Source organism: Pituophis catenifer, unplaced genomic scaffold, assembly GCF_029215685.1.
Source record: "Pituophis catenifer annectens isolate HBS135680 unplaced genomic scaffold, rPitCat1.0.hap2 SCAF_8, whole genome shotgun sequence".
Classification (NCBI taxonomy): Eukaryota; Metazoa; Chordata; class Lepidosauria; order Squamata; family Colubridae; genus Pituophis; species Pituophis catenifer.
Window position 1 is genome coordinate 75,140,793 of NW_027256888.1, and position 20,472 is coordinate 75,161,264.

Consider the following 20,472-nt stretch of genomic DNA (forward strand, 5'->3'; position numbering starts at 1 on the left):
GGAATGGAGCTGGCAGAGAGAGAGAGAGACAGAGGTGGAGTTTGGGCCGTCCGTCAGCCCTCAGATGGAGAGTCAACAGCCCCCAGGTCTGGAGGTGGCTGATGAGGAAGGGGAGGAACAGCTGGGTCCAGTGCCTGATGTGCGGAAGCACAGAAAGCAGAGGAGAGGAGAGCAGTGGAAATCTATGGGCCAGTCCTTGGGATGGAAGAGCCACCGCTGCAGTGGTGGGTTGCCCCCGGTTCGCACCGGTTCTATAGAACCAGTAGTAAAACCGGCGGGAGGCTCCACCCACCGACCCCGACGTCATCAAATCGCTTCTGCGCATGTGCAGAAGCTTCTGCGCATGTGCAGAAGCTTCTGCGCTTGTGCAGAAGAGCATGGGCACACATGAGCGAACTGAGCACGTGCACGCGGCCCACTGCGAACCGGTAGTAAAGCAGTGGTGGATTCCTCCCGGTTCCGCCCAATTCCGCCGAACCGGTAGCGTTGACGATATGACGTCACCGAACCGGTTCTGCCCCCCATGCCCACAGAACCGGTAGTAAAAAATTTTAGAACCCACCCCTGTAGTAAAGGTAAGTAGAACCCACCCCTGCACCGCTGATAGCGAAACCCCACCCTAGGTCTGAAGATAAAAGGCAGGGGGCGGAGATGAATAGATGTGGAAGACAACTACTCATCTCCCTGCCGGACAGACTTGTTAGACTGCGTTGAGAGAGAAGCTTTTTGCCGGGGCTGCTGGCGCTCCTACTAAAGGAATTGTTAATTGTACAGAGGGGTTTGTCGTGTTTGGGGAGCTGGGTCAGAACAAGTTCTCAACATACAACGATTCTTTTAGCAACTGTTCAAATAGACAACAGTACTGAAAAAAACTGACTTATGACAGTTTTTCACACTTACAACCACTGCAGCCTCCCCATGATCATGTGATCAAAATTTAGATGCTTGGCCAACTGGGATGTATTTATGACGGTTGCAATGTCCCGGGTTTTGTGACCTTCTCACAAGCGAATGGGGAAGCCAGATTCCCTTAAGAACCGTGTTACTAACTTAACAACTGGAGCGATCCACTTATTTATTTATTTGTTGAATTTATATCACCGCCTATTCGCCCGTAGTGACTCAAGGTGGCTTACAGAATACAAAACCTCATTTAAAACAATAAAGCTAATAAAAAAGAATCAAATAAGTTAATATAATAAAATAAAATCAACCCCCACCATGCCCCCCCCCAGCTCCATTTTTGCTGGCAGAGGGCTGCAGGAGGCCATTGCAGGCAGAAACGGAGCCTGGGAGGGCTGTCATGTCTGTCATGTGTTGTGTGATTAAAGAGTTTTTAGTATATGCTGACTTCTGTTTTATGGATGCACTCTGTTACTCTCCTGCCTGTCTGACTTACAGAGTGGCTGTTACAATCCTTACGCTGTATGTTGTAGATAACACTTGTTTTTACTTCTTGAGCTATTGGGCAGGGGTGAAATCTACTTACCTTCCCTACCGGTTCAGAAGTGCACGCACCACCCGCGCGTGTCACGTGAGTGCACAGATCCTCTGTGCATGCGCAAACCCTTCTGCGCATGCGCAGAGGGTAAAAAACAGGTTACTTCCTGATTAAAACCAGGAAGTAACAACAACCGGGCGGGTAGGCGGAGCCTCGCACTGCCATCGCTATTGGTTCTCTGAACCACCCCCGCCATTGCTACCAGTTCGGCTGAACCGGTCCGAACCGGTAGCATCTCACCCTTGCTATCGGTTCTTTTAGTTAATTTATAAAGTTTCAGAGTGCTTTAGTTGGTTTGTGTGCTACGGTGATGCTGTGTGATTCAAATAGTCTGTTGGTTCTTTCTGAGATATTTTTGATGTATGGTAGTATCTTTTTCATAGCTCTGTTGGTTGTGCTATAGTGCGTTGTGACGTCAGGCATTTTTTGATAATGATTTTTTGGGAGTAGTACCATATAATTATATACCAATGGAAAGATAATTTAATCAAGAATGTAATATAACAAAGTTTGTTCAATTATCTGTATTCTATGAAAAGTTATAGCCAAATAACCAGAAAAAGGAACCACAACTTGCTTAGGTTGATATCAGGTAGCCTTCCTTCATCTGATTGTAGCCAATGAGCATGAGTGTTTAGAGAGCAAATCAGGTGTCATCTTGTTTTGGCAGTGAGCCAATCAGATCACAGTAGGATTCAGTTATTGATGTCATGTATTGAAGCTGAGAAGAGGACATTTGTCAGTGTGTTATGAGATCGCTATCAAGTTGGTTGGGGTTTTTTTTTGTGTTCTTTCATTTAGTGAGCTTGTAAAACGTAATAAAATTAAAGTAATGGTGCAAAGAGTTGACTGGTTGCCCAGAAAGGGATGTAAAATAGTATTATTAAGTGAACAAGGCTACACTTATAAAGAAATTAGAAGAAAAATTGGTGGAAACTTAACCAAAGGTGGAAATTCTAAGTTTTTGAAGAGGTATAAGGAGACTCAGTCCCTACAAAATGACACTGGTAAAGGCAGGAAAAGGTGCACAAGAGCAAATGATGACAGAAGAATTAAGACACTGTGCCTACATGACAGAAGAAAATCATCTAGGTATATACAAGATGAAATGGCGCAATGCAATGTGAAGTTGAGTGCAAGGACTGTTTGGCGCAGACTGCAGGAATTTGGCCTAAAATCTAGAATTCCACGGAAAAAAGCCGCTTTTATCTCTCAAACAAAGGTTGAAAAGCATTATATTCTTGATTAAATTATCTTTCCATTGATATATAATTTTATGGTACTAGTCCAAAAAAAAAAAAAAGTGGTGTTATTAGCCATCAAACCTCAAAAATACACTTTTCCCAAAAGTTTCCCACCGTTTTGGCCACTAATGTAGGAGGAAGAGCAAAGGAATTTTAGTTTCTTTTATTGTTTGAATATTAATCTGGACTTGTTGCTTATTGCTGTGAGCCACCCTGAGACCTTGTGGAGAAAGGGCGGCATATAAATCTGATTAAATAAATAAATAAATAAATAAATAAATAAATAAATAAATAAATAAATAAATAAATAAAGGAGGTGGTTTTCCTTGGCTTCCCCTTTTCCCTTCTATCTAAAATGAAAAACCCTACATTTTGTATCTCCTTAACTTTATGACTGCTCTGAACCCACCAAAGATACCCATATACCAGTGGTGAAATCCAAATTTTTTACTACTGGATCTGTGGGCGTCGCTTGGTGGGCGTGGTGAGGCTTGGTGGGCATAGCAGGGGAAGGATACTGCAAAATCTCCATTCCCACCCATTGCAAGGGAACAATACTGCAAAATCTCCATTCCCACCCCACTCTGGGGCCAGCCAGAGATAGTATTTGCCGGTTCTCCAAACTACTCAAAATTTCTGCTACCAGTTCGCCAGAACCTGTCAGAACCTGTTGGATTTCACCCCTGCCATATACTATACTTGAGGGATATATATACTTGAGGGATATATAAAAAAAAGATTAAATGCTTACAATATAAGCGAAGTGGGATCGAGTGATGATCACAGAGTTTTTACCAGCCACAGTGATACTCAGCGAGCAGCTAGGATCCAACCTTGGCCCGTTAATATCCACTGGAGTTATTTTCACTTTGAGCAAAATGACGTCTTTGGTACTGCCATCAGTGACTGAAATTTCCATGCTGTCTTCTCCAGAGGATGAGCCATCGTGAAGATAATGCAAGGCGTTCCTGGTGATTTCCTCATAGGTGAAGCTATCACCTTCCCAGAAAGACATGGTAAAAATCAGAATTTTCTCCTTAACATAACATGAAGATTTCTCTTACTCCTCTACGTAAATCCAGAAACGTGCTTTGGTCTAACTACAGACCTCTCTGTGAATTTACCATATTGACTCTGAATGAAATAAGGAAGCACCAATTTTGTTCAAAGTTGGAATAATACAGTAGCTACAGAAAAGATTTTCCTTGGTTATCCAGAAGTTCGGCTTTAATGGCTAACAATTGAGAAGATTCTCGCTTCATTCATGAAAGCCAGCTGGGTGATTTTGGGTCAATCACCAGGAGACCATGAATTCTAGTCCCACCTTAAGCATGAAAGCCGGCTGGGTGATTTTGGGGCAATCATCAGGAGACTGTGAATTCTAGTCCTGTCTTAAACATGAAAGGCAGCTAGGTGATTTTGGGACAATCACCAGGAGACTGTGAATTCTAGTCCCGCCTTAAACATGAAAGGCAACTAGGTGATTTTGGGACAATCAGCAGGAGACTGTGAATTCTAGTCCCGCCTTAAACATGAAAGGCAGCTAGGTGATTTTGGGACAATCAGCAGGAGACTGTGAATTCTAGTCCCGCCTTAAACATGAAAGGCAGCTAGGTGATTTTGGGACAATCAGCAGGAGACTGTGAATTCTAGTCCCACCTTAAACATGAAAGGCAGCTAGGTGATTTTGGGACAATCAGCAGGAGACTGTGAATTCTAGTTCTGCCTTAAACACAAAAGCTGGCTGGGTGATTTTGGGTCAATCAGCAGGAGACTGTGAATTCTAGTTCTGCCTTAAACACAAAAGCTGGCTGGGTGATTTTGGGTCAATCAGCAGGAGACTGTGAATTCTAGTTCTGCCTTAAACACAAAAGCTGGCGGGTCATTTTGGGTCAATCAGCAGGAGACTGTGAATTCTAGTTCTGCCTTAAACACGAAAGCCGGCTGGGTGATTTTGGGGCAATCACCAGGAGACTGTGAATACTAGTTACTAAGACGGGTCTAGAAAAGCTAGCTGGCTGGCCTTGGGTTAGTCACTCTCTCTCAGCCCAACCCACCTCACAAGATTATTATTATAAGGAAAATAGGAGGAAGGAGTATGCAAATTCAAATTGCTGGTTATCATCTTTAAAGCCACATCAATCAGATGGCTCAACCCATGTTTCACCATTCTTTTCTTACATCAACCCAGTACCTCAGGATTGGAAGAGTTTTAATATTCTTGAGTGAAGGAATGGAATGGAATGATCCAGTGGTGAAATTCAATTTTTTTTACTACTGGTTCTGTGGGCGTGGCTTGGTGGGCGTGGCAGAGGAAGGATACTGCAAAATCCCCATTCCCACCCCACTCTGGGGCCAGCCAGAGGTGGTATTTGCCAGTTCTCTGAATTACTCAAAATTTCCACTACCGGTTCTCCAGAACCTGTCAGAACCTGCTGGATTTCACCCCTGGAATGATAATAGGTTTTACCCATGTCAGTTGGAAATTATGGAAGCTGAAATCTAGGTTTTAGATTTTAAATCTAAATTCGATCCTCTAAGTACCATATATCTGGAGATCTTCAAGTTGGGGAAAGTTGAGTGATTTTTAACACCATTCCATCACTCACTACATAAATAAAACATTTGCAAGTAAGTACAAGTAGGACTTACTTAATGGACACTCTGTTTAGCAACCATTACAACAGTGCTGGAAAAGTAACTTTACAACTAGTCCCCACATTTATGGTGGCTGCAGAATCCTGCCGTCCTGTGATTGCCCTTTGCATGCTTTGCAACAGCCTTCTGATAAACAGAATCCATGGAGAAGCCGACATTAAAATCACAAGTCATGGTCACGTGATGTCTCACTTAATGACCTGCGGTGACTCACTTAAGGTCAAGACGGACTGGCACTTTCATCTATATTCTGCTTCGCTCGCAGCTTGACAAAAAAGAGGGAGGGGATGAAATGGAATACAAGGGTGGGAGGAATAGCATCCGAGCATGGTCGGTTCCTGGGAGACACTGCTCTCCCCCTCAAGGACACCCCGAGCAGATGTCCCAGAGTGGCCGGCTGGTTCCCATAACAAAATGAACAGAAGTGATTGGTGGATGTAATGGTCTGTGGGTGGCCCGTAGGGAAATGGAGGGTGGGGGGTGGGGGATGAACTATGCTTGCTTTTGTGCCGGAAGCCCAGAGCTGATTTTACTTCTTCTGTGCCAATGTGGTTTATTCAGTAAAGTTTATACTCTTACTAAAATAATGTCCCAGGAGTTTCTTTTTCTGGATTCTCCAACTGGACGGCTGACACTTAACAGAAGTAAACCTATTACGGTCAGCTGATGCTTACAACCATGGCACTTTGTGACAGAATTTGCTGTTCCTCATTGTGGTAATTAAGCAAGGACTACCGGCAGAGGTGGTATTCAGCCGGTTCGTACCGGTTCAGGAGAACCGGTAGTGGAGATCTGCCCCGGCTCTATGCCATCCTATTTAGGGACGTTTTCGAGGCCAGGTGCATGCGCGGAAGGCTGGGCGCATGTGTGGAAGGCGCGCACTAAGCGAGCATGTGCGTGCAGAGCAAACTGATGGTAAGTATAATGGAAACCCACTGCTGACTACTGGTAACCATTCGTGTTGCACTTCAGTGGATTTTTGCTTCTTCTTAACGGGCGTGTCTTTTGACCTAAAAGGTCACGGACAAAACAGTACGAGAAACTTCCCCCAAGCTTACCTGTTGCCATGTAGACTGGGAATCCGGAACCGTGTCTGAGAAGAGCTCCGTGGTGAGGAGGTTCTACCACTTCAAAGAAGAGATCCTCAGCAGCAATGGGTCCGTCACTCAGTGTCAGCTTTATTCCTTAACCATCCAAATATAGAGGAGGAGGAAGCAAAATATATTTAGATGTTTATCCTCTGATCTCCAAGGGAACTGCAATTTGTAAGCAGGTGAGGAGAGCGTGGATAGGGGAGTCGGTGGCATTTCAGGTATTTAAAAATGCATTTAAAAACTTGGGTCATAACGTTGATCAAAACGTCTGGTATGCTATTGAGCAATAACGGTACAGGTAGTCTTCAATTTACGACCACTCGTTTAGTGACTTTGGAGTTATGACAGATCCCCCAAAAGGTGTTAAGCCCTGGGGAAATCAGGAGATTCAGGCAGTTCAAATGAGCATAATGATTTCTTGCAAGCTTAAGCTCTCTACAAGAATCTGAACTACTGACAGTCAAGGGGAATGAGCGGGAGATAAGAAAGGCATAAAAGGTGGGCTGGACTTAGATCATTTGCAGGCACGTAGGGAATCGTGACTGATGATGCATTTGACCCTTCCCTCACGCTCAGCCTGGTCATCTCCTATCATAGATACATACAACCTGCTTCCAAAATCCAACACCAGCCTACTCACCCCCCCACAATCATGTGACATTTCAGGTGCTTAGAAACCAGCTCATATGTTGTGACTCCAACTCCCGAACCTGTCCTCATGGAAGAAGAGGACCCAGAAGGTGAGGAGGAGGAACTAACAAGGCCTCCCTCTCCAAGACCCTCCTCTCTGGCAATGCCTCGGGTTCCATCTGAAGGCCAGGAGGAACAGCCTGGGATGGGCCAGGAAGAAGGCATTTTGGAGCACCCATTGATAGAGTGATAATGATGAATCCTGGCTTGATCCCAGGCAGCATCGGAAGGAGAAGCATGTGCAGCAAAGGAAGAGGCGTGGGAGGGCCAGGGATTGAGCTGAGTCACTGAGCCACACCCCACAAGGGATAAAAGGGGGCGTGATTGCTCGGCAGGCTTTGTGACGGACAAAAGTTTAAACTCTAAAAAGTCACATCGTGAATCCTGCACTTCGGCTCAGATATATTTTGGACTAAACTCTTGTGGATAATTTGTCGCTCTGGAAACGGACTACAGATAAGGCCTCTCCTGCTTTTTGGGAGTACTAATTGGACTGGGCAGGCGTTTTACAGTTAGCTGCCAGAACTCTCATCTGCCAGGAATTCTGGTCTGTTTATACAATAAATTATTGGCAGGCGTGTTTGATATTGCATTTGTCTGTGTGAGGACGGGGGACAGAACATCATATTTATGGCTCTTTACAACCTCCCACAGTCATCTGACTGCCATTCATGATGGTTTTTACGACTGGCATTTACTTCTGGTTTTAGCAAATCAGGGGTTTGTTTAACAACCGCAATGTTTGCTTAAAGACTACCACCAAAAACAACACTTTGCAAAATTAGGTCAGTCATGGGGGTAGTCCACTTTGCAATCATCTTGACTTAAGACCATAATGGGAATGTATCATTACGGTCATTAAGTGGAAGACTACCTGTAGAAGGGCAGATTTCCTAATAACAGAGTAACAGAGTTGGAAGGGACCTTGGAGGTCTTCTAGTCCAACCCCCTGCTCAAGCAGGAGAGCCTATACCCGTGATGACGAACCTATGGCACACGTGCCACAGGTGGCACGCGGAGCCAAATCTACGGGCATGTGAGCATTGCCCTAGCTCAACTCCAGCGTGCATGCACGCGCTAGCCAGCTGATTTTCGGGCCTTCTGGGCCCATTGGAAGTCGGGAAAGGGGCTGTTTCCAGCCTCCAGAGGGGCTCCGGGGGTGGGGAGATGGGGAAGGTCGTTTTCACCCTTCCCAGGCCCCTAGAAAGCCTCTGGAGCCTGGGGAGGGCTAAAAACAGGCCTACCGGGCCCACCGTGCCATCGTATGCCAAAAGCGGGGGGAGTGCGGAGGGGTCACGTGCGCATGTGCAGGGTGCAGGGTGCATTGAATTATGGGTATGGGCACATGCACGTACAACCCCCCCCCTGCTTTTGGCACGCGACGGCAAAAAGGTTAGCCATCACTGGCCTATACATTCCAGACAAATGGTTGTCCAATCCCTTCTTAAAAACCTCCAGAGCCCCCACAACTTCTGGACTCGTTCCACTGATTAATTGTTCTAACTGTCAGGAAATTTCTCCTTATTTTTAGGTTGGTCTTATCCTTGGTTTGTTTCCATCCACTGTTTTTTGTCCTGCCTTCAGATGCTTTGGAGAACAGTTGGCCCTATCTTCTTTGTGGCAGCCCCTTACATATCGGAACACTGCTCTCATGTCACCCCTAGTCCTTCTTTACATTAAACTAGACATACCCAATTCCTGTAACCGTTCTTTGTATGTTTTAGCCTCCAGTCCCCTCATCATTCTTGTTGCTCTTCTCTGGACTCTTTCTAGAGTCTGAACATGTCAGAGGAAAAACCTCTTAGCATATTGCTGCAATTAATTGATCGATCGGTTTGAACAGTCTGAATGAACCAATCAGAGCACAGCTTCCTGGCTCTGAGTTTCCCGCACTTTCCAACGGTCAGTTGAGGAGCATATAAGCAGCAGCAGCAGATCACTTGCTTAGACGCTGACCAGATGATGAAGCAGAGATGCCGAGCAGATGAGGAAGAGACCACTTCACTCACACACACAGCAGATTGCTGAGAGCTGATTACTTCTCCTCCCTCCGAGACCGGATGGGACTTTGATGAGAACATGCTGAAGTCACTACAAAGAGCTGAGTCACTGCCTTGCTCCTGAGAAGACTGACAAAGAACCGAGAGCCTCCCACGCTTGGGAAGAAGATAAGAGCTAATGGACTTTGAGAGAAGAGAATCTTGTAGGCTGTTGATGCCTTCTTGTAGGTTTTGTTTTTATGTGTTTTTATTAAAGTAATTTTTCAAGACTCCTCTGTCAACTTCCATGCTTCAGTGTGTTTGTGTGCGTATTGGGCCATGGTCCATTCGAACCCAGAACCCCTCCTTCACAGAACATTTATATATATATAAAGTAAAGGTAAAGGTTCCCCTTGCACATATGTGCTAGTCGTTCCCGACTCTAGGGGGCGGTGTTCATCTCCGTTTCAAAGCCGAAGAGTCAGCGCTGCCCGAAGATGTCTCCGTGGTCATATGGCTGGCATGGTCATATGACTAAACGCCAAAGGCGCATGGAACGCTGTTACCTTCCCACCAAAAGTGGTCCCTATTTTTCTACTTGCACTTTTTACGTGCTTTCAAACTGCTAGGTTGGCAGAAGCTGGGACAAGTATAAGGGATAAGGAGCCTTGGTAGTACAGTGGTCTAAAGCACCCTGTCATTAAGACCAGCTGCCTGCAATTACTGCAGGTTCAAATCTCGCCAGGCTCAAGGTTGACTCAGCCTTCCATCCTTTTTAAGGTAGGTAAATTGAGGACCCAGTTGTGGGGGCAATAAGCTGACTTTGTATAAATATACAGAAGGATGAAGGCTATTGCTTAGCACATTGTAAGCCGCCCTGAGTCTCCGGAGAAGGGCGGCATATAAATCAAATTTAAAAATAAATAAATAAATAAAAAAGTAACAGGAGCTCACCCCATTATGTGGCATTAGGGATTCGAACCGCTGAACTGCCAACTTTTAAATTGGCAAGCTCAGCGTCTTAGCCACTAAGCTACCGCGTCCCTTTATATATAGTGGTGACCAAAACTGGATGATAATGAACATCATTATTCAAAATCATTATATACACATGTGAAGTTGGATTCATTGATCGAATATTCCCTTGGGAAACCAAAGAGGGTTGCATTGGTTGATATAGTTCTGTTTAAATATGACCTTCCTGTGTCAGCCTAAAATAAAAACTACCTTAGGTAAGAACTAGATCACCCATTATGCTTCCACGCGATTCAAATTCACAAAGATCCCATGCAGAGTTATGTCTCCAGGTGGATTTCTTCAATTACGTTTCATGTCTTCCTCTCTTCGCCGATGTCTACAGCAAAGTGGGTTCCCAGACCCTGGGAACCCACTTTGCTGTGGACATCGGCGAAGAGAGGAAGACATGAAACGTAATTGAAGAAATCCACCTGGAGACATAACTCTGCATGGGATCTTTGTGAATTTGAATTCCTCTACTGAATATTCGGTTCCTGGACTGGTGCCAAGTAATTTATGGGAAGTCCCCTAATTGAACTGCTACCGTTTATGAATTATAAATATAGCGTAGTGGGTACCTGAAGCCCATTGATGAACTAGTCTTTTTTTCCCCTTACCAATAGCAGCTCTGCCTCCTTGGCTGACCTCGAGCACCGGAGCAGTAATCTGGAACAATGGAGGCTCTACGTCAGTGGAAAGTAAGTGGATGGTAAACGCCATCTCGGGACTTATATGCTCTCCATCCGACACTGAAAGAAATGACTGGAGTGAGTATGTTGCATAAAAGAATCAGGCTTAAAATTATTCCTTCCTTATATGGATGGGAAAGATTGGCTGAACTCTAAAAAGTTGCTGTTGTGGCCTGTCGGCTGCCGGCCCCTGCGGCAGCCGAATCAGAGGAGGCGGCGGAGTGGGAGTCGGGGACAGCATCAAGGTAATCTGACAGCTCCGAGGGGGAAGAGGGAATGGAGCAGTCAGAGATAGAGACAGAGGCGGAGCCTGGGCCATCCATTGGCCCCCAAGTGGAGAGTCAACAGCCCCCAGGTCCAGAGGTGGCTGATGCGGAAGAGGAGGAACAGCTGGGTCCCGTGCCTGACCCACGGATGCGCAGAAGGAAGAGGAGAGGAGAGGAGCGGGACTCTATGGGCCGGTCCTCGGGACGGAAGAGCCACTGCTGCTAGCTAAGCCCCACTCTAGCTCTGGGAATAAAAGACAGGGGACAAAGACGAATAGGTGTGGCAGACAACTATTCGTCTCCCTGTCGGTCAGCCACTGATAGTCTGAACTTCTGAATCCTGTCTGGAACTGTATCGGAAGTCTTTCTTGGAATCTGCGGCGCTGAGAGCCGAGTGCGCCTTCGGAGTGTGTGTATGCATGTCTCCGCTGCTGGAAAAAGAACAGGCGCACCTTCCAGAAACTTCCGTTACGTGTGTGGTGAGTGAGAGAGACTCCTGGTGTGTTAGAGCCATTTGAGGGGGAAAGGGAGCGAGCTTTGCTTTCCACAGACACTTAAGAGACTTCGTTAGCCTGCTGAGAGAGACTTTTTGCTGGGGTTGCTGGCGCTCCTAATAAAGGGAACGTTTAGTTAAAAAACCACCATGCTTGTCATATTTGGGAACCTGGTAAGAACAGTTGGGCTTCACTCATAAAGCCTCAGTGTCAGCCTTCCCAGGTAAACCAGACAGGAAACACGGTAAGGTGAACTAATTCTACTTTATTGTTAAGGCTATATCCAGAGGTGGTATTCAGCCGGTTCGCTCCAGTTCTGGTGAACTAGCAGCGGTGATCGCGGGTGGGCCTGCCCACTCCCCCGGCTCCAAGTCATGCTATTTAGGAACATTTTGGAGGCCGGGTGCATGCACGAAAGGTGCACGAGCAAGAAAATTGCATGCGCGGACGGCTGGGTGCATATGCAGGCAGCGGGCACGTGCAAAGCAAGCAGGCGTGCGCGGGGAGAACCAGTGGTAAAGGTAAGTGAAACCCACCCCCGGATATATGAACAAAATCTTGCAAGTCTGAAAGTACAGATCTCCCACCGTCACTTTTTACCGCCTGATAAGTTAAGATGGGTCTTTTCTAAGTTTCTTTCTCTGCCTCTTATTCAGTTGCAAGCTCCTTCCCTATGTAGCTGATCCTTCTTCTACTTCCTTCTTGCAAGGCCATTCTCATATTCCATTATACCCAATAACATTAAAGGAGTTCTAGGCAAGACCACCCATAGCAAAATTTCCAGGTTTAGCGACTAGGTTCTAGTCCTGCCTTAGGTATGAAAGGTGACTTTAGGCCAAACACCAGGAGATGGCGAGTTCTAGTTCCACTTTAGGCATGAAAGGCAGCTGGGTGACTTTGGGTTAATCACCAGGAGATGGTGAGTTCTAGTTCCACTTTAGGCATGAAAGGCAGCTAAGTGACTTTAGGTTAATCACCAGAAGATGGTGAGTTCTAGTTCCACTTTAGGCATGAAAGGCAGCTAAGTGACTTTAGGTTAATCACCAGGAGATGGTGAGTTCTAGTTCCACTTTAAGCATGAAAGGCAGCCGGGTGACTTTGGGTTAATCACCAGAAGATGGTGAGTTCTAGTTCCACTTTAGGCATAAAAGGCAGCTGGGTGACTTTGGGTTATTCACCAGGAGATGGTGAGTTCTAGTCCCGCCTTAGGCACAAAAGCCAACTGGGTAACTTTGGGCCAGTCACTCTCTTTCAGCAAAATTCACCCCTCTTATTTTATGGGGAAAATAAAAAGAGGAAAGAACATTGGGTATGTTCGTTGCCTTGAATAATTTATAAAAATAATAAAGGTGGGATAAAAAATAAATTTAATGTTATCTAATTGGGTAATGAGGTATCTGCGAGCAAACAACCAAGTTTAGAGACCATCAAGGACTCCGCAGTGTTTGATCTATCACTAAGCCTCCTATTTCAACACTACATTTTATGTTTATTAGGTGGTCCCGGGGTCTTCAAAATAGATAGAACGAAGTATAAATACACACTTTGAGTGATGTGCAACCAATATCCACATACCTGTAAAACGAAAGTTAATCGATTCTGGAAGACCTAGAGGAGATAAAAAGATTAGGAAAACACAATTGTTTGCAGCATGGAGAAGCATACAATATAAAACGAAATCGATCCACTACACAGGTATGATGTCACAAAGAATTTTTGGAAGGGAAAAGACACAAGCCCAATTTCCAGTATTTGGAAATGCTGACTGCATTCTCAGTGGATGTGAGACCACCGTTTTTAAGATATCGTATTTATCGGAGTATAAGATGCACCTTTTTCCCCCCAAAAAGAGGGTGAAAATCTGGGTGTGTCTTATACTCCGAATCAGTGGTAAAATGTAAAATTTGTTACTACCGGTTCTGTGGGCGTGGCTTGGGGTGGGTAATATGACTGAGTGGGTGTGGCCACCTTTTTTTTTTAACTTTTAAAACCATTTTTTCTACAACCTCTTCGGCTGAAGAGGTTGTAAAAAAATGCTTTTAAAGCCTCTGACGATCCCAGCTGACAGGGAATTCTGGGACTTGAAATCCACAAGTCTTAAAGGTCCCAAGTTTGGAGACCCCTGTACTAGAGGAAGGTGACACATTTGGATTGTCATAAAAAGACAGTCAATTAACACAGGTAGTCCTCGACTTACAATAGTTCATTTAGTGACCGTTCAAAGTTACAACGGAAACTGAAAAATGCGACTTACAACCATTTTTCACACTGCCATTGCGGCATCCCCGTGGTCACGTGATCAAAATTCGGATACTTGGCATCCGACTCATATATAACCTGTTTCCCTGAAAATAAGACCCAACCGGAAAATAAGCCCTAGCATGATTTTGCAGGATGCTCGTAATACCCCCCAAATAAGCCCCAGTTAAGATCGTCAGCAGACGGAGGTGTTTAGTACTGTATTTCCCCCAAAATAAGACCTAACCAGAAAATAAGCCATAATGCGTCTTTTGGAGCAAAAATTAATATAAGACCCGGTCTTATTTTGGGGAAAACATGATATATATGACCATTACAGTGTCCCCGGGGTCATGTGATCCCATTTTGCGACCTTCTGACGAACAAAGTCAATGGGGAAGCCAGATTCTCTTAACAACCGTGTTACTAATGCGCAGTGATGCGCTTAACAACAGTGGGAAGAAAGATGGTAAAAGGGGGCAAAATTCACTTCACAGATGTCTCACTTAACATAAAAATCGGGACTCAATTGTCGTAACTCAAGGACTACCTGTAGTTTTCGAAATGAGTTTTGTACTGGAGAATGCGGCTTATTGGATGCTTCTGATGAAATAAACCTGACTACAAGTTCCTCAACTTATGACCGCAATGAATTTCCACCATTAAGCAAGGCGGTTGTTGAGCTCATTTGGGCACACACTTTGGGCACTTGGTCCGGAAAAGGTTAACCATTACTGCCCTATGCCATTTCAGACAAATGGTTGTCCAATCTCTTCTTAAAAACTTCCAGTGTTGGAGCATTTACAACTTCTGAAAGCAAGTTATTTCACTGGTTGATTGCTTTCACAGTTAAAAAACTTCTCCTGAGTTCTAGGTTGCTTCCCTCCTTGGTTAGTTTTCATCCATTGTTTCCTATCTCGCCTTTTGGTGCAAGAAGTGTTACGGCATTTAGTCTTAAATTCTAGAATGCTAAAAAATGTTAGTCTTAGGGTAGAAACGTCATTTAGATTCATTTTTCAGGGATGCTTGGTGAATGCAGATCACGATGCTTCTGTTGACCCCCCTCTGTTTGGTAGCAAAGGTAATGCCAAGTCCAATATCCTGAAATTTAGGACTCCACAAAAGGAAAGAATGAAGAATAGTTAAAACACCAGCATCTTCGTGATGTGGCAATCCATTCTAGTTTGTTAGGGGACTATTAATTCCATCTTGCAGTGCAACCCACTCATAATTTTCCCGTTCTGTCTAATATATGGCCCTCAGTGATTTGTGGGGCCCAGTGTGTTTCATAACGAAATTTTACAGCAATTATACCACTAATCATCAGATTAGTATCAGTTCATGAATTAACATCAGCTCATGAAATTCCCCGGGCTCCTATCAAATTGCTTGCACCGTTAGGCATTGCTTAGATGTTACACCTTATATGCTGTTAGGTTCAGCTTGCAGCTTACTTCTAACTTATTGGTCAGGCAATATCTGTTTCTTTAAGAAACAACTGAGCCACGTAATCAGGGTTTGCTGAACCCTGTAATTAGGCTACAGTGCATAAATAAGCAGCACAGAGAAGCGTTCCTTCTTCCTGCTTCTTCCGGATTGATACCTGATTGTATCCTGTTGCTTACTACGTCTGTTATATGGTACTGAATACCAAGAGTTACTAAAGTCTGTTTGCTTTGGTAAGGGAAGATACTTACTGGACTGATATTACTGTTTATGACCTTGGACTGTTTTACTTACATCGAGACTGCTTGTTATCTATAAAAGTATTTTTCTCACACGAGCTGGACGTTTATCTCCTTCCCTGTGTGTTTCTGCTCTGCTCGTTGCACAAGCAACAAATACTTTTTACACACACCCTAACATTGGTTATGGGCCCAGAACGTTCCAGGGCTCTTTAATTTGTTTTTGTGGAAGTGAGAAGTGCAGGCAGTGGGTGTAGTAGTCAGGATGATGGCTTTTGAGCAAGGTACAAGTTATTCTACCATAACCCGGTTGGATGGAACAAACTATGTTACCTGGTCCACAAAATGCTGTCTACTTTTGCGAAAAGAAGGACTGTGGGACATTGTTAATAATCCACCAGACATAACTGCACTGAATGCTGCTGACGAAGAAGATGCCAAAAAGATAGCGAAGTTTCACAGGGACAACGAGCGTGCTTTATGCATCATTGGCCTGACACTGGGAGACCAGCAACTTGTCCATTTCCGGGGCGAACAGTCTGCTGCGAGGTGTTGGTCAAAGCTAAAGAAGCTCTACGTTCGTGACTCTGTGGGTGTCCATATCTACTTGACACTGAAATTATTTCGCTTACATCTTCAGAAAGGAGGAGACATGATGGCTCACCTGGACTCCATGACAGGGCTTTTCCAGGAGCTAACGCTACCTGACGCTGAGGCCAGAGAGATTATCAGTCAGTTGCAAACAAAATTTAAACTTAGAAATCTAGGACATATACGGCATTATCTAGGGCTGGATATCCTGAAAACATCTAGAGGATTTAAAATATCACAATCTAATAAGATCTGCAAATTGTTGAAAAAATATGGGATGGAATTATGTAAACCTGCCAAGACTCCTATGGCACAGGAATTCCAACAGGATAATTTGCAGAGTCCACAGTTCAGTAAAGAACTGTATCAATCATTAATAGGCAGTTTGTCGTATTTGAGTAACTGGACCCGGCCTGATATAGCTTTTAGTGTTAATCAACTAGCACAATATAGTTCAGAGCCTACTGATAGGCATTGGCAAGCTGCTAAACCTGTTCTTAGGTATCTTAAAAGAACATTGCATTTTGCTATGTATTTAGAACCAAATGCCAATATGATATTAAAGGCATATGCTGATGCCAGTTTTGCCAGAAAATCTACGTCTGGAATAGCAATCATGTTGGATAACTGCCTGAATGGATGGAAATCAATTCGCCAGAAACACATCAGTTTGTCTACCATGGAAGCGGAATTTTCTTGTCTATCACTTACATGTACTGAACTGATTTATTATAAACAGTTGATGGAAGATATTGGATTCAAAATGGATTATCCTATTACGGTTTATGAGGATAACCAGGCAGCCATTAAAATGGCAACGAATCTTGCTGTAAAGACAAGGACTAAATACACTGATATACGTTATCTGAATGTTCGGCAATGTGTAAAGGATAACATGATTACATTGGAATATTGCGCATCAGAGGACAATATTGCCGATAATTTTACCAAAGCGCAAGGTGCCATTAAACACACCAATTGTTGTGAAAGATTTGGATTAAGAATCTGAAATGTGACTGATACCACTGTACAATGTATGATTTGGATGTGTATTTTTGTTTCTGTATCTATTGTGTATATTGTCCTGCCCAATGGGGAGAATGTTAGGTTCAGCTTGCAGCTTACTTCTAACTTATTGGTCAGGCAATATCTGTTTCTTTAAGAAACAACTGAGCCACGTAATCAGGGTTTGCTGAACCCTGTAATTAGGCTACAGTGCATAAATAAGCAGCACAGAGAAGCGTTCCTTCTTCCTGCTTCTTCCGGATTGATACCTGATTGTATCCTGTTGCTTACTACGTCTGTTATATGGTACTGAATACCAAGAGTTACTAAAGTCTGTTTGCTTTGGTAAGGGAAGATACTTACTGGACTGATATTACTGTTTATGACCTTGGACTGTTTTACTTACATCGAGACTGCTTGTTATCTATAAAAGTATTTTTCTCACACGAGCTGGACGTTTATCTCCTTCCCTGTGTGTTTCTGCTCTGCTCGTTGCACAAGCAACAAATACTTTTTACACACACCCTAACATATGCATTACAGCAGTGGTGGGTTCTTCCCGGTTCGGTCCGGTTCGGCCGAGCCGGTAGTGGTGACGATATGACGTCACCGAACCGGTTCTCCCCCCCCGCCCTCCCACCCCCCCCACCCACGTTATTCTTACCTTTTATTTGGTCCCACCCCCAATCTATTGCTGCCTCCTGAGTCCCAGCTGATGACTAGAGGGGAAAAAACTGTTTAAACTCTTGCCGTGGGGCTTCAAAGGGCCGTCCTACAGCTGATCAGTGTTAAAAGCAAACAAATGAGTCGGGTCGTAAGTGCGAGGACTGGTCTTAAGTGCGAGGACCTTCCAGAAATGACTCTGACCAGCTAGACACGCCCACCTAGTCACATGACCTCCAAGCCATACCCACAAAATAAGCCACGCCCACAGAACCGGTAGTAAAAAAATTTAGAACCCACCCCTGCCTTACAGTCCAAGAAGCTGCTATTTCTACATCTGCAAAAGGAAGAAACATACAAAGCCAACTTCCAATAGGAACTTGCATGTCTCACCTGCTGTGTTTAGCCTGCCAGCGCCGAAACACAGGGCGTTTAATCCATCAAAATGAATGAGAACTGTACTGAAACGAGCTGCCAAAAAGCTGAAAGCCGGGCATTTTTCAAAAGTACTCCTTTTTTTTTTCTTTCATATTTTAAAGATGTATTTTATGTCAGGCCTAAGGTACTTAAAAAGAGTTTTTTTCCCCGTTGTTAAAATTGTTTTTAAATAAGATCCCCAAAGATCCTGAAGCTTGGACCAGAGCTGCATTTTATCTCCCGTCTTCCTGTTGTGACCTAGGCTTAATGATTTTTAAGACATCATAGATCCTTACTAGGCATTTGACCTAGCATTCTTCCATGTGCTTCATTGGTTTTCTTATGGCTGGGATCTTAGACCCTTCAAATATTGTTAAAATCTATTGCTCAACCTTCCCACCATTGTCTATTTCAGGGATGTCAAACTCAATTTCATTGAGGGCCTCATCAGGGCTGTGGTTGACCTTGGGGGGCCGGGTGGGTGTGGCCGACTGGGTGGGTGTGGCCACTTGACGCCACTCACTGGGTGTAGCTGATTGGATGGATGTGGCCACCTTGATGCCACTCCCCAAACTGCTGGCATGTTTCCTCTTCGCACTGGGTAGACCTGTTCTGTCCCCGTCTCACACACGCACACAAACAGATAGCCAGGGGTTAAATAAAACTGGCAGACAACAAATTCTTCCGATAAGAGAATTGGCAGCAACCCAGTAGCTGCTTGCCAAGAACTTTACTCAGAGGGAGGGGTTGTTCCTCTGACAGATAAACCCAAACAAGATACACACAGTTCAAGAATTGTCAAGTCCAGTCTGTATTAAATCCAAGGCAGATAACGTTTCAAAGATACAATGTGACTCGCTAGTAGTTTGTTTTGTCCGTCAGAGTCTGAATGGCCACCTCACCCCATTTTATCCCCTGTGGGGTGTGGTCCAGTGACTCAGCCTAATCTCTGGCACGCCTCCTCTTCTGCTGCGCGCACCTGTCTCTCCGACGCTGGCGTGGATCCAGCCAAGACTTATCTCCGTCACTGTCTGACTGCGAGGAGATACCTGGCTCCTGGCCAATCTCTTCTCCTTCAGGAAACACCTGAGGCATTGCCAAAGAGGAGGGTCCTGGAGAGGGAGGCCTGGCCAACTTCTCTCCTTCATGTTCAGAGCCTTCTCCCTCCGATAACACAGGCTCAGCTAACGGAGCCACAACAAGACCGGGCCGAAGCCACGCTTCTTTGCATGCGCACCTGCCGGGAGGGGATAGACCAGGGGTGAAATCCAGCAGGTTCTGACAAGACCTGGACAACTGGTAGCAGAAATTTTGAGTAGTTTGGAGAACCGGCAAATATCACCTCTGGCTGGCCCCAGAGTGGGGTGGGAATGGAGATTTTGCAATATTCTTCCCCCAGGAGTGGGGAGGGAATGGGGATTTTGCTGTATCCTTCCCCTGGAGTGGGGTGGGAATGGAGATTTTGCAGTATCCTTCCCCTGCCACGCCACCAAGCCACGCCTTACAAGCCACGCCCACAGAACCGGTAGTAAAAAAATTTGGATTTCACCACTGGGGTAGGCTGGGACAAAGCGATGTGGGCCGGCCCCTTACATTTTTCAGGACGGCCCCATGGGCCAGATCCGACCACATCGCAGGCCGGATCTGCCCCACGGGCCTTGTGTTTGACACCCCTGGTCTAGATCCGTGTTTCTCAACCTCAAAAGATGTGTGGCTTTCAACTCCCAGAATTCCCCAACCAGCCTGTTGACTTCCACTCATCTTCAAGTTGCCGAGAAACACTTTTTAAAGAGAAAGTTAGGGAGTTATGGAAGGGAATCTATGAATGAGTGCTAGTCAGCGGGTTAAATTCTTACCAGCAAAGGAGAATTCCATGAGCTCCTTAATATGGGATGCAGCACTAGGTGGACGATAGACAATTTTGCCATTGTTGATGTCCATTTGGGTAAAAGCGGCTACCGGGAAGAATGGTTTGTCCCTGTGTTCCACCATGCCTGTTACAATGGAAAGAGAGTTTATTTATTTCTTAGCTAATCTCTGTTCTGACCTAGGCTTCCTTAGAAATTAAACAGCACAAACTTAGTCCCAGCAAACCTCTTTAATTCATACAGAGGAAGGTTATCAACACCCACCTATCTCACGTGGAACGCTGCCAAAGAGCTAATTTTCAGATGCAAGGCAAGGCCAAACTTGGCACAGAGTCACAAACAGAAGTTTCAAATCTTGAATCGTTTGAACTAA

At 44.9% G+C, this 20,472-nt stretch overlaps 1 protein-coding gene across 1 annotated transcript in view; it reads right to left on the reverse strand.

Annotated features, from left to right (window-relative positions):
* The window catches only part of FRAS1 (Fraser extracellular matrix complex subunit 1), a 294,939-nt gene that overhangs the window by 103,965 nt on the left and 170,502 nt on the right, over positions 1–20,472 (reverse strand). Inside the window, exons 32-36 of the mRNA XM_070949170.1 lie at positions 20,088–20,225; positions 13,208–13,240; positions 10,801–10,932; positions 6,462–6,587; positions 3,497–3,744 (exon numbers count right to left, since the gene is read on the reverse strand). Of these exons, the coding sequence (XP_070805271.1) occupies positions 3,497–3,744; positions 6,462–6,587; positions 10,801–10,932; positions 13,208–13,240; positions 20,088–20,225 (677 nt within the window). The remainder of the gene's footprint in view (positions 1–3,496; positions 3,745–6,461; positions 6,588–10,800; positions 10,933–13,207; positions 13,241–20,087; positions 20,226–20,472) is intronic.